Source organism: Procambarus clarkii, chromosome 29, assembly GCF_040958095.1.
Source record: "Procambarus clarkii isolate CNS0578487 chromosome 29, FALCON_Pclarkii_2.0, whole genome shotgun sequence".
Taxonomy (NCBI): Eukaryota; Metazoa; Arthropoda; class Malacostraca; order Decapoda; family Cambaridae; genus Procambarus; species Procambarus clarkii.
Window position 1 is genome coordinate 7,513,657 of NC_091178.1, and position 12,325 is coordinate 7,525,981.

At 37.2% G+C, this 12,325-nt stretch overlaps 1 protein-coding gene across 2 annotated transcripts; it reads left to right on the forward strand.

Annotated features, from left to right (window-relative positions):
• The first annotated feature begins 172 nt into the window (after window positions 1-172).
• On the forward strand, window positions 173-8,685 carry LOC138349865 (uncharacterized). Of its 2 annotated transcripts, none has more exons than XM_069333394.1 (5): window positions 173-329; window positions 2,079-2,277; window positions 3,229-3,465; window positions 4,766-5,008; window positions 8,138-8,685. In XM_069333394.1, the coding sequence occupies exons 2-5, from the start codon at window positions 2,104-2,106 to the stop codon at window positions 8,645-8,647; spliced, it is 1,164 nt and encodes a 387-aa protein (XP_069189495.1). In that variant the 5' UTR covers window positions 173-329; window positions 2,079-2,103; the 3' UTR covers window positions 8,648-8,685. The 2 variants fall into 2 exon arrangements, with proteins under 2 accessions (XP_069189495.1, XP_069189496.1); XM_069333395.1 differs by having other exon boundaries at window positions 326-348.
• The last annotated feature ends 3,640 nt before the right edge of the window (window positions 8,686-12,325 follow it).

Below are 12,325 nucleotides of genomic sequence, written 5' to 3' on the forward strand. Positions count from 1 at the left end.
GCCACACGCGCTGACTCCCTCTAGTGTAAATATACCATAAGGTCCGGCGGTCGTGTCTGTCATAAGCGTCACCAACAGTTCTTTAGTTTAAACGTGAACAAAAATTTGAAAACATCAGTGTTTATTTTTTAAATTTATTATTGACACAATAATAATATCAATTGTTCCATTAGTAATATTAATATTGACAGTACCTTAAATGCGAATAATAATGAACAATGATTTCATGAAAGAGTGGGATTGAGTAGGGTGGCCGTACAAGAACGGTAGCGGATGTGTTGTGATACATGTGTTGTGGTGGCTGCTTCTTCACTGCTCATGTACAGCAGGTAAACACTCATGCACCAAGTAATTCTCTTCGTTCATAACTCAAACAAATGTTATTTGGTATAGTTTTACTTTTTATAGTAAATGCTTTTTTTTTTAACTAACTCAGCAACGCAGAGAACCTGTAAAGGATGCATACGCATCACTTTAACTTGGAGTTGTAACAACTTTAATTAAATGTGCTTTTACAGCACATACAAGAGGATAAGACTCCGTTCCTTCGTATTTAATATACGAAAGTACTTAAGGAAATTCCTGTTTCATTTTCCTCCGTGGTCTGACATTGTCATATACTGTATATATATATATATATGTTATGCATCCTCCTTTCCCTTGTATATGTGGTTTTAATTGTTTTGGCTTTTTGAGGCCTATCTGAATACATAGAACCAGGGCTATATTAACTTTATGGTAATTATCCTTCATTTACTTTATGCAATACAGTAATTGTTTTTAATGTTTAATTATTGGATTTCTGGTAATTTCCTATTGTGTGTGAATTTGTATCAATAGAAGTAATGAAGATAAAAAGGAAGATGTGTAAGTTTCAAGCTGAATGGACAAACGTATAAGAACATAAAGAACTGGCTAATACAAGTGGATGATACAATTTACATGCTTGTGCATGTAAATTATGTAAATGTTAAGTTAACTGTAAAGTAAGGATTATAAAGTATCAAATAAAGTTTAAACAAATGATGTTTAGGTATAGTGCATATTTATTTGAGAATAGTGAGAAAAGTTTATTTTTGAAGGTACAATACACTGTACTGTATCTGGAATATAACCCTAGTTTTCTCATGAGTTTGATTTGCCCGAGTTTGGCTTTACATTTTTGTTTTTTTCAAGAATGCAACACTTGCACAGATTAACACCACCTGTATCATGGTTTGAAACCAAAATCATCCAGAAAAAATACATTGTTAATACTAATATAAAGCTTTTTTTAATTATAAATTTTTGTTATTAAATATAAAAATTAAGATGATTACCATGCAACCCTGATTTTCTGGACTGGTTTGTACCTCTGGATGTCCAGATAACTTAAAATCCAGGTAATTGAAGAAAATATTGTGTAATTTTTAGTGGGCTAAATCAGTTAAGCTGGCTTTATCATGATTATCAAGATACATAACCCATTGCATCAGAAAAAATTGGATTGGAATTTGTTAAATGCATCCAATTTTCCAATGCATTGATTTCTGTTGGGTAAGAAAATTGACTGCACATAACCTCTTTTATTACACATTTTTTGTGTGCAAATTTATTTGATAAAGGGCTACTGTAGGGCATACGTTAATCTGTGTATTTATGTATTTACATATGTAGCTTAGCCTAGCATTTTAAAAGGACTACAATCACCTTCTGTGGTTGATTGTTCAATAAATCCCTGAACTATATGTTTAACAAATCTCTCACCCTGTCCATGGAGGACAGAAGAAAATGTATATATGCTGGTTAGCATTTTTAATGTGTGGCCACGTCTGTGGTAGAAAATAATAATAAAAAAAAATGTAGTTAGAGAGTTCAGATATTTTTGTTATAAATATTGTATGATAATAAGTTTATTTTTGTTTTGGTTAGGTGAATAGTGTTAAATTAATTACACACCAAACATTTTTCATTACAATATGTTGGGACTGGGAGCAAATAATTGGACTGATAATTAGACAAATGGGTAAAGTCAGAAAGACATAAACTTAATTTGAATAATTTCTGCCTAATCACTATAACTAGACTTATCTCCCCAGCTTGCTGCTATTCTAACAAGTCAAGATGAAAGAGGTTCCATTAAGTACTTGCGAGAGAACATCAATAGTGTCCACCATTCAGGCTGGGCTTCGATATGACAACCGAGAGTTTCTCGAAGTTCGGGACATAACGCTTACTTTTGGCAAGGATTATGGATGCTGCACTGCCACCATTGGACAGACTAGAGTGATAGCTCAGGTATGTCTGAAAATCATTCTTCGTTTTTCAGCTGTTCATCTGGAGAGAATTACAATTTGTTTAAATTGTATCTTAATTAACTACAATAATAAAATGTTTTAAAATGGTAAAATTTGGAGATTATATTTTTTGTTTAATTGTTCATGACATTATCTTGAATTCATCACAATTTACTTTCCTAGTTCTTATTTATTAAAACAAGTCATTCATTTACCTCGGCTGATTTTGTTTCCAGTGTTATAAAATTCCACAGCATCACTTACCTCCCTTCACATCTGCTTCCCCACACCTTCCTCGTCATCACTTGCCTCCCTCCACACCTGATTCCCCACACCTTCCTCATCCAACCTGCCCTCCTGCAAAGAATGTCACTTTTCACTTGTATGTGTTACATAAGGCCAAAAATTGTCATACTAGAAAATGGAAGCAGCTCGCAAAAGTGATGTACTGTCCCTTTTCTGTTTTGGGTCCTCTGGTAGGTTAGAAGAGGACACTTTAAATGGGCCATTTTTTTGACGTTGGGAAATCTTAGGACAGGCTGCCTTATCATCACTTGCCTCCCTCCACACCTGCTTCTCTACACCTTCTTCATCATTGCTTGCCTCCCTCCACACCTGCTTCTCTACACCTTCATCATTGCTTGCCTCCCTCCACACCTGCTTCTCCACACCTTCCTCATCATTGCTTGCCTCCCTCCACACCTGCTTCTCCACACCTTCCTCATCATTGCTTGCCTCCCTCCACACCTGCTTCTCCACACCTTCCTCATCATCACTTGCCTCCCTTCACACCTGTTTTCCCACACCTTCCACCTGGTATGATCCTGAGGCTTAGCTGTGTTAGTGACTAAGCCCAGGGAGTCTACCAGAAAGGGACATTTCATGAAAGTAAACACTTGATTTTTTCAACAAATATATATTCCATACAGTATTACATTCCACTGTATTACAGGTAACTTGTGAAGTGGTTGAGCCAAGGCCATCTCGACCGAGTGAAGGCAAATTATCAATTTCTGTTCACTTATCACCCATGGCTGCACCCCATTTTGAACCTGGAAGAGGAAATGATCTTGTTGACGAGTTGCAGTTAATCCTGGATAGAAATATCAAAGAGTCACGGTGTCTTGATCTTGACTCCCTGTGTATCATGGCAGAGGAGTGTGTCTGGCATATTCGAGTGGATGTCACGGTAAGTTTAGCTTCTCACTTCTTAAAAAAGTGTATGTACCGTTGATCACCTTGTTTATAATGATTCTTCACTTTATTAATTTTCATATAAAGCAAATGTTATGAATAAATTACCCACATGTAAGAAAAATTTACATAAATGTTTCAACTACTCATCTTACTATCTCATTTTAGATTTAAAATTATTAATGAACTTAATTAACTTAATTAACAGTAAACTAGTGTTTAAACAGTCTCTCCTAATGGCTTTATTATGTTACTTTTTCTTTTCTTAAGTTTTTAATTCGATATTGTGAGAACACCTTATCATATTGACTTGAAATTTAAAACACTTACTATATTTGAGCCAAAAGTTATTCCTGGCTTCATATTTCAGCAAAGTGTTAACTTTTATTTTGAACTTTGTCCTGAGGGAGGGTGTCTGTGCTTCTTGTTGCCTTGTTTTTGCTTCTCGTGCATATTTTTTCTAAACACTGTTGCATAAGCCTTGAGACTTTTTCACCTTGAGGGCCTGTGGCTGGAGTTCCTTTCTCTAATTACTTACTTTCTACAGCTTGCTTTAACTGGATGATATCCTCCAGTATTTCCCCTAGTACCAGTAGGATCTTGTGGTGACATTTGAAAGGTACTGTATTAATGATGCTGGGATGTTTCTAATTTTCCACGCACATGAAAGTGCAGGTCACTGTTCAGAACTTTCAAATACTGCATTGTTATGGTAGCCATATCTTTCAGAGCTTTCAAGGTTTTCATTATAGTACAGTATATCAAAGTCTGGATTTTCAAGTTTGCACTGTACTGTATATTCTACAGTTACATGAAGTCAATTGATGGGGAATAAAGGCATCAGAAAATACCAAGAATCCTGGTTAGTACATTTGGAAAAGTCATCCTGGAATAATTTCCAGACTTTTTGTTTTTCAACTCTGTGTCAGCTGCGTGCACTACTAAACTTTTATGTTTTAAAAACTTTGAGGTACACTTCAAACAATGGTAGGGGGGAAAACTACATTATGTGCATATGTTTTTAATTTTTTTGTTTTCCAATTGTGTTACTGTTGTATTATCAGTAACGGCATGTAGCCCTGCAAAACTCGTTAAACACAACTAGTATTGTTCCTTGTGAGTTGGTATGTATCAGTATTTTTTCTTTAGCTATTGATGCTTCTTAATTTACTTTGAATAATACATTTTGAAGTTATGCAGTTTTTAATTTTAGTTATACAGTAGTTAATACATCAAAAATGGTGAGAAGAAAATATTTACTGCTAAATTTTAATAAAATGTAACTTTTGTTTCAGGTTCTGAATCATGCAGGTAACCTAGGCGATGCGTGTAATATAGCTTCTGTTGCGGCTCTACGCCATTTTCATCGTCCTGATGTAACAGTAGAAGAAGACGGGCGTGTCACCATTCACACTCTGAAGGAGCGTGAACCTATTCCCACATTCATGAAGAAAGTGCCTGTTTGCCTCACATATGCATTTTTTGTAGTTGATGATAAGTATTATATGCTTATGGATCCCACTGAAAAAGAAGAAAGGGTAAGGAATTTTTTAACTAAATTTTTGTAAATTTTATTCATAGAACAGTTTTATTAATACAGTATTAAATATGCAATTATTATACTGGGTATGTGTTATGTCTCACATTACTTTGCACATACTTCTGCTGCAATGTTTTTCATGCATTCCTTTTCTCCTTAACCACTGCACTGACATAACATGGGGTATGGTGGCACCACCCGACTCAGGAGTGATGTTATGATATCTTAAGAATCAAAATGCGCGCACGGAAGGCTGGGTACAAGATGGACGCCTGAGACCTCCAGTGAGTGGCAGCCATCTTGAAAAAAATTCTCAGTATGCCCCAGGGTCGTGGGTAACCATGGCTCGTGCATGCGCCTCTGACTCCGAATCCCCTCTCGGACGCAGTGTCGAAAGAGCGATCTCTTATGGTGAAATTCAGACTTTATGGTTTGAAGAAGATAAGAGTAGTGATCTTGATGAAGGAAGGCATGATAAAGACCTAACACAAGTGATAGAGCATGATGAGGATGATACATCAAGCGTATCCAGTACAGGGCAAGTGCCAGGCATGCTGCGGCCTCCCAGGCCATTGCCTTCGCCATTATTATCACCACCTGTGTCGTCTCCAATTTTTGAAGAAAGTGATACAGTACTATAGATGAATAATTTTCTGTGTTCAGTGATGCTGCTTCTGATACAAGTAGCATAGATGAACCGAGTGTTAGTGACTTCCAAGGTGGTGTTACTATGCCAGTGGTGGTGATGCCAGTACAAAATGTATGGGTGAATTCACAAGGGAGGACTGTGATAATTTTGTACTACACAAAATCACAGTTTGATGATACTGATGTTTTTGTTGCACCCACTTTCTCATATACAATACAGGTAAAGATATGAGTGAAAGTGAATATTTTATGGCTTACTGTATTTTGATAAGCCATTCATGCAATACTGCATTTTGCTGATGAAACCAATATGTATGCATTGAAACTTCAAACATGTAGGTGGCTTATTACCTGTTTCATTTATGACATGATGAAAGGACACCACTATGGCTGAATTGTACGTGTTCGTAGCTCTGTGTATGCTTATGAAACATTCTGTGGAACACGTAATACAGGATTACTGGAAACATTTTTGCGCTGTTCCAAGCCAAGTACAACAAGTATAAGTTCAAATATAAGTTCAACAAGTACCTGTCATGAGTCAGGTTCCTGATATTTCTATGGTGCCTACACTTTGAAAACATTGCAAATGTTGATCGAAATTAGCGACTTTGGAAAGTGCAAAAAGTGTTCAGCACTATCAGATAATTTTGTTATCAGACAATAACACTTCAATTTTTGCGCAATACCAGAATGTCACAATAAAAGCCTCAAAGCATGGAGGTTAACAGCCTAGGACACTTCCTGTGAACTATGTAGTGCCTCTTTTCCTTCCCTTTTTCACCAACTTACTACGCTTTTTTTTTTTAGGGATCTCATTGTCTACTCCCAAACACATATTTACCGTGTTTTACATTTCCATTCCATTAAATCGTCTAATACGGTATCTTAATATTTTACCAAAATTACCAAAATTTTTCTATAAATTTTACACTTCTTTCCACTGTCATCTTCCTTACATTTAGTCACCTGCTATACATTTTTCTCTGATTCAAGCACCCATCACCCACTTACCCTAATTTTGAACAGCACTGCATAATGATCTGACTCCACAAACATTCCTCTCATAAACCTCTCATCTTTTCACACTACATTACTTGTACAGCTTCAATAAACAGTGAGTTTACAATCAATCATATTAATTTGCAACATTTCATCACTTTGCCTCCATGAATACCTGTGATGAACCTATGCTCAAACAAAGTATATTTACACATGCCACTTTCCAACAATTTCTCCACTACATTTACAGCCCACCCTAGCACTCATCTCCCCCAGAACAATAACTACACTCTTGAAGCTTCCCCACTCAATCAGTATGATTCCAGAACACCTTTATCTCATTCTTTCCTATGAGACTAGGCTTTGATTATATGGTACTTCATTAAAATGGCTTTATAGATAATAATTCAATATAGATATAATAACATTTATGTAAACGTGTGGTTGACTACTGTACTGAATAACCAAAAGATTTTGGTCAGTGATTCTAACATGAATCTTCTTTGTATATATCTTACATTCTTTTTCACTTGAGTAGGAAGTTGATTAATCAATTCTTCAAAGTTCATTTCCAAATTTGATTGGACCTGATGCATTTTGCCTAGTGCAATTTAGTCTCCTCCAGAGAGAGTGATAGTGAATTACCAAATAAGAATTTAGTAATAGTTTGTCCATGAGGGTGTACTGAACTGTGAGGTGGTTATCCCATCCTCTTGACAGATTAATCTGGTCCTGCATTCTCACTGGTCAGCTGGAAATGATGGGTAGAACATCAATTGGAAGTTCTATTTTGGTTGTGTTGAGAGAAGGATGGACCTAGATATAAATTGGCTATGGATAAATTTGAGAATAATTATCATTCTGTATAATACACTATGATTGAAAATTAGGAATTAAATCTCTATTGTACTTAACACAAGTACAGTATATAACAAACAATTTAATAGGAATATCAGCCTCCGGATGTTGATAGCAAAGCAGTGGAAGGACAAGAGAGACAAATATAGTCATTTTGTATATGTCCCTGGACAATGGTGTGTAAACATTGTTATTTCTTAGTAGTAATGCTACTCCATTTAAGGGTTCATCATCCTCCTAGTCATATTTCTCGGTAAGTGCTATACAGGAATAGAGTATTTACTTCTGTTTCCTCATTCTGGTCACTAGTGTTTGTCAACAAACTTAGCAGCTGGTCTTTTTAATGGTAAAAATGCTCTATATGATGGACACACCACGATTTTATCATGCATACAGAATGCAAATACTGTTCATAAAAACATATGTGAGCGCTCCCAGCTTATATAATGGAACAAGTGTAAACATGTGTATTTGTGTTTATAACGCCATCCAAATATGAATGTTATTTCCGAAGCTCTTAAATATATATACAGTATTGCATATATATTGTATTTTTAAGAATAATTAGAATTAGAGAGTACAGTGATAATTGATTTATGAAATTTTATTATTCCAACAGGTGATGTCTGGGAAGTTAATGGTTGGCTTAAATCCTCATGGAGAGATAACCTCACTAGTATTTCCAGGCAGAGTGTCACTACAGAAAGAACAAATTATGGGTTGCATTCGTAATGCATTTTCTAAAGCTAAAGCTTCAGCTGAAATGGTACAAAAATCAGTAGATGAAGACTTAGAAAGGAGGAAAGCACTGATCAAACCAGAGGGCTTTACCAATTGCCTTGCATCTGATGAAACCTACTTAAAGCAGAGAATCATGAGAAAAATAAAAAGTAAAAACAAATCAGAATTTAGAATTCCACAGGAACCTGTAGAAGACCTCCAGGATCTGATGGAAGTAGTGCAAGTTGCAAAAGATCCATTTGAGTCAGATGAAGAAGCCTTACCGACACCACCTATGAAAATAAAGAAGCACATTACAGAGACAACAACGAGCAAAGCCATGGATGTGTCCAGTGACAGTGAAGAGGAAGAAGTGACAGGAAAATTGACTTCGAAAGATTTGCAATAAATTGTACTCGATTACCACTCAATAAAGTATGTGATTAATTAACGTGTAAATTTATCCATTTTATATAATCTTTGTGGCATACAGGGATTTTGGCAAAATATATATATATTTTTTTATATTTCTAACATTGTCTTTTATACCCAGTGCTCCTTCCCTTTCCAGCCCATTGCCGTCGTGAGGAAGCTTGGTGGGCGACTGTCGTAGTGTAATGCTCTATGGGACAGCTTGTCCTCTGTCCATTTGAATTCTTATGCTCCTGCTGCTGTCTTCACAAATTTTGCTGGTTGCTTTTTACTCTTCCTCCTCTTTCATTTTTCCTCCCCACCTCTTTTCCTTTCCGATTGTCCCCGTTCTGCCGACTTTTTGCCATTCTTGAATATTCTTTCCGATGTCTTCTTCTGTTCTGATGCCGGGTGTTTGGGAAGGCACATTCTCTCACCCGTAGAACTGTGGTACCTGACTTTGTCGAGCAAGGGGACACTTTTATTGTAAAAATTTCCCTTCGATGCTGAGCCTGATTTTGACGGACTGACGGTTCTTAAGGTGGCAATTGCAAGGTGTATATCCACGATGCATCCCTGGGGGGACCCATCTTTTTGGGTATCCTATCCTCTATTTGTGGCTCCATGATGGATATGGGGGCTTATTCATGGACAAAATTTTTACCTGTTCATTTTTATGCCATTCTCTGACATCGATTTAACTTCTCAGACCCATGGGGTGGGTGCCCATACCCCAAGTCGGACTATGCTGGAAGGCCGGGCTCTGTAGTGCTGTGATCGCTATTGTCTTCGTTACTTTGTGTGGTCCCTACAACTCCCTCACTCTCCCTTATGGCATACTTTGACCACTACCGCTCCTGTGGGCCCTGTTCTCTTTCACCACCTTCCCCTTTCTGTACAATTATCCTGCCTGCAAGGTTCTCTTTCTCGCGGTTTGTGTTACCAATATTTCTCCTCATGTCGTTCTATCCTTGCCCCCATGGAGGGACCCTCCTCCATATCCCTCTTCCTAAGATTTGTAAAACCTTGGCCTGCATGACAAAAGCTTTTTCAGTTCTTCTAGTTCTATAGTCTCTTGCTGACTTTTCTTCATGCTCTCACTCCATTTCTGTCTTCATAGATGGGGTCTGCCGACGTTGTAGGCTACTCTGCTGTGTTTCCTGACTATACCTATATGTGTTGCCTGTTCCCGGAAACTAGCATCTTCACGGCAGAACTTTATACAATTTGGTATGCCCTTCATCAACTGTTTTTTGCTCTCAATCTTCCTTTGTTGTTGCAATTGACTCTCACAGTGCCCTCATGGCTTTGGAGTTCTTTAATCCTGTCCATCCTGTGGTAGTCGAAATTAAACATTGGTTGTTTCTTATCTCCAGCAGATTTAAGACAGTCGAGTTTGTTGGGTTCCCAGCCAAACTGGTGTCTCTTTTAAATGAGCTGCTGCTAAGGAGACTATCTACACTTGCCCCATTTCCGACAAATGTGTTCATTATTGTGACTTCTACCCAGTTATTCATTCCTCAATCCGTACCTGTTGGCAGAATCAATGGTCTTCTGTTACTGGTAACAAACTGCATGCTCTTATGGATAGCATGCTTTGATGTAACTAACATTGCAGTGGTTAAGTTTTTTGGATGATAAACAGCAAAAATTGTTTTGAAAAGCTCAGTGGAAAATCATACCCCCATTTCAGACTTCATAGACGTTGTTGACTTGCAATAGGAGCCAATCATCCTTGAAGATCGGCACGGGGCTGAACCCCAACCATGCTCTCCATGACACTCGCAATACAATCACGCATCACAGAAAATTGTGTGAGGGTAACTACAAGCATCTGGCCAATCTTGGACAAATGTTGTAACAGATATAGATGTTAAACTTAAATCTATTTTAATTGAACAAGTTGTGTATTGTTAACTTACAATGTTAATGTTATCAAGTTATTTTACCCAGGGTAACACTTTCATCTACAGTATTTCATTACCCTTAATATTTTCTTCAAATTTATATAATTTATAATTAAAGTTATTAATAATTAAATTTATTAATAAACTATTCACGCCATAGCGTGTTTGAATCATAAGACGAAAACTGCTTGGTACCCTCGGTGTGTGGGTGTTGTGGTGAAAGACTTTTCTATTGTATTTTCTGACTTGTATTTCGTATGCGGTGAAAGACTTCTTTCACCGACCTTTCCGACCTCATGGACCACTAAATTCATAATTTTAAATTCCACGGACCACTAATTTAAATCCCACAGACCACTAATAAGGTCTTATTCCCAACAGTCATTTTTGTTAAAGCAGGTACTTACTTGTGCATATTTTCACGCATTCTTTGAAGTATTCAAATGGTTTCGTAGCTAAATCCGGAAAGAAATTCAAAATATTTCTTTGTTTTTTTTCACTTATTATGGGTTTATTGCATTCGAATCTGAAACCAAACAAGAACTTATAGTTATTAAAGTCAAACCATTTGATGTCATTAAATATAACTAATGGTTTTTATGTTCATTGCTTCACTTATTAATTTTCATAATTTTTTTAATAACTAAATTTATGTACACACAATTGACAAAAAGTGATTGAATACTGTGTGTAGGCCAACAATGTATTTCGTATGCTTATGTTTAGTTTAACATATAAACTTGTCCCTGACACAGCTGAAAAGAAAGATCTTGCGACCCACAATTTTTTTTCTGCTATTCTTTCTGGTAACGTCGTCCAGAAACATTCAAACACTGATGGGAAAGACTATATAATAACGGCCAATAGTACACAACACACCAGACGGCACCGCTCCTGTGCCAGGTAAGTCCACTACGGGCTCACCATAGCCCGTGCTATTTACCCCCGCTCCTGTGCCAGGTAAGCTACAGGCTCACCATAGCCCGTGCTACTTGGAACTTGTTCCGAGTAGCTGAATGTATAACAACAACAACAACAACAGTACACGATAATCACATCGTACAGTAAGCAATGAAATGTAATAGCGCTAATAATTCAAATCGGAAATGGCAATAACCACATTTGCCCAGGGACCACCATATGATAATAAAATCGGGGGACATTTGACAAGTTGCCGACTTCCTGTCCCTGTCAAGACCACTAGAGAGATGGTGGTTAGGTAAATTAATGGCTAAAGTTTCGTAGAAAAGTCTCAGCTTAAGTCAAGGGCCACTTCTAGATGGACCATTCTACTGTTAGCACATGTGAAAGAGCAAATGTGAACTTTCTGTGGCTTATCATTCTCAGTGTTCATAATAGAGCACCTGCATGATAGGACCAGTCATTCTTCTGGTAAAGGAGGTCATTGATATTAGCACCTGCCTCATTCAAACCTTTAACATACAATTAACGCAGTGCCCAATGCAGACGATGAGTCACAATAACGTGGCTTAAGATATGAAGACTAAAAGCATATCTTCGTTTTTCCCTATAATTCCCTATCAGTAGTTGCCCGGCATTCGGTATTCAGTACCGCATGTAACCTGTTAAGGTATTTATCCTCTACCCCTCCATGACTCCATGACGTGTTTCATGGTGCGCTATCTCATTTCGCGCGATTTTGATAAGGAGCAGTGGACGGATGGCCGGTGTAGGGACGTCTGCTTTGATTGATGAAGATTAAGGCACCCAAAAGGTGGCACGGGCATGAATAGCCCGTAAGTGGTGGC

Coding starts and splice junctions, on each gene's coding strand:
- LOC138349865 (XM_069333394.1), top strand. CDS start 2,104: ATGAAAGAGGTTCCATTAAGTACTTGCGAGAGAACATCAATAGTGTCC. Junction 2,278..3,228: donor AGACTAGAGTGATAGCTCAG/GTATGTCTGAAA, acceptor ACTGTATTACAG/GTAACTTGTGAAGTGGTTGA. Junction 5,009..8,137: donor CCACTGAAAAAGAAGAAAGG/GTAAGGAATTTT, acceptor TTATTCCAACAG/GTGATGTCTGGGAAGTTAAT.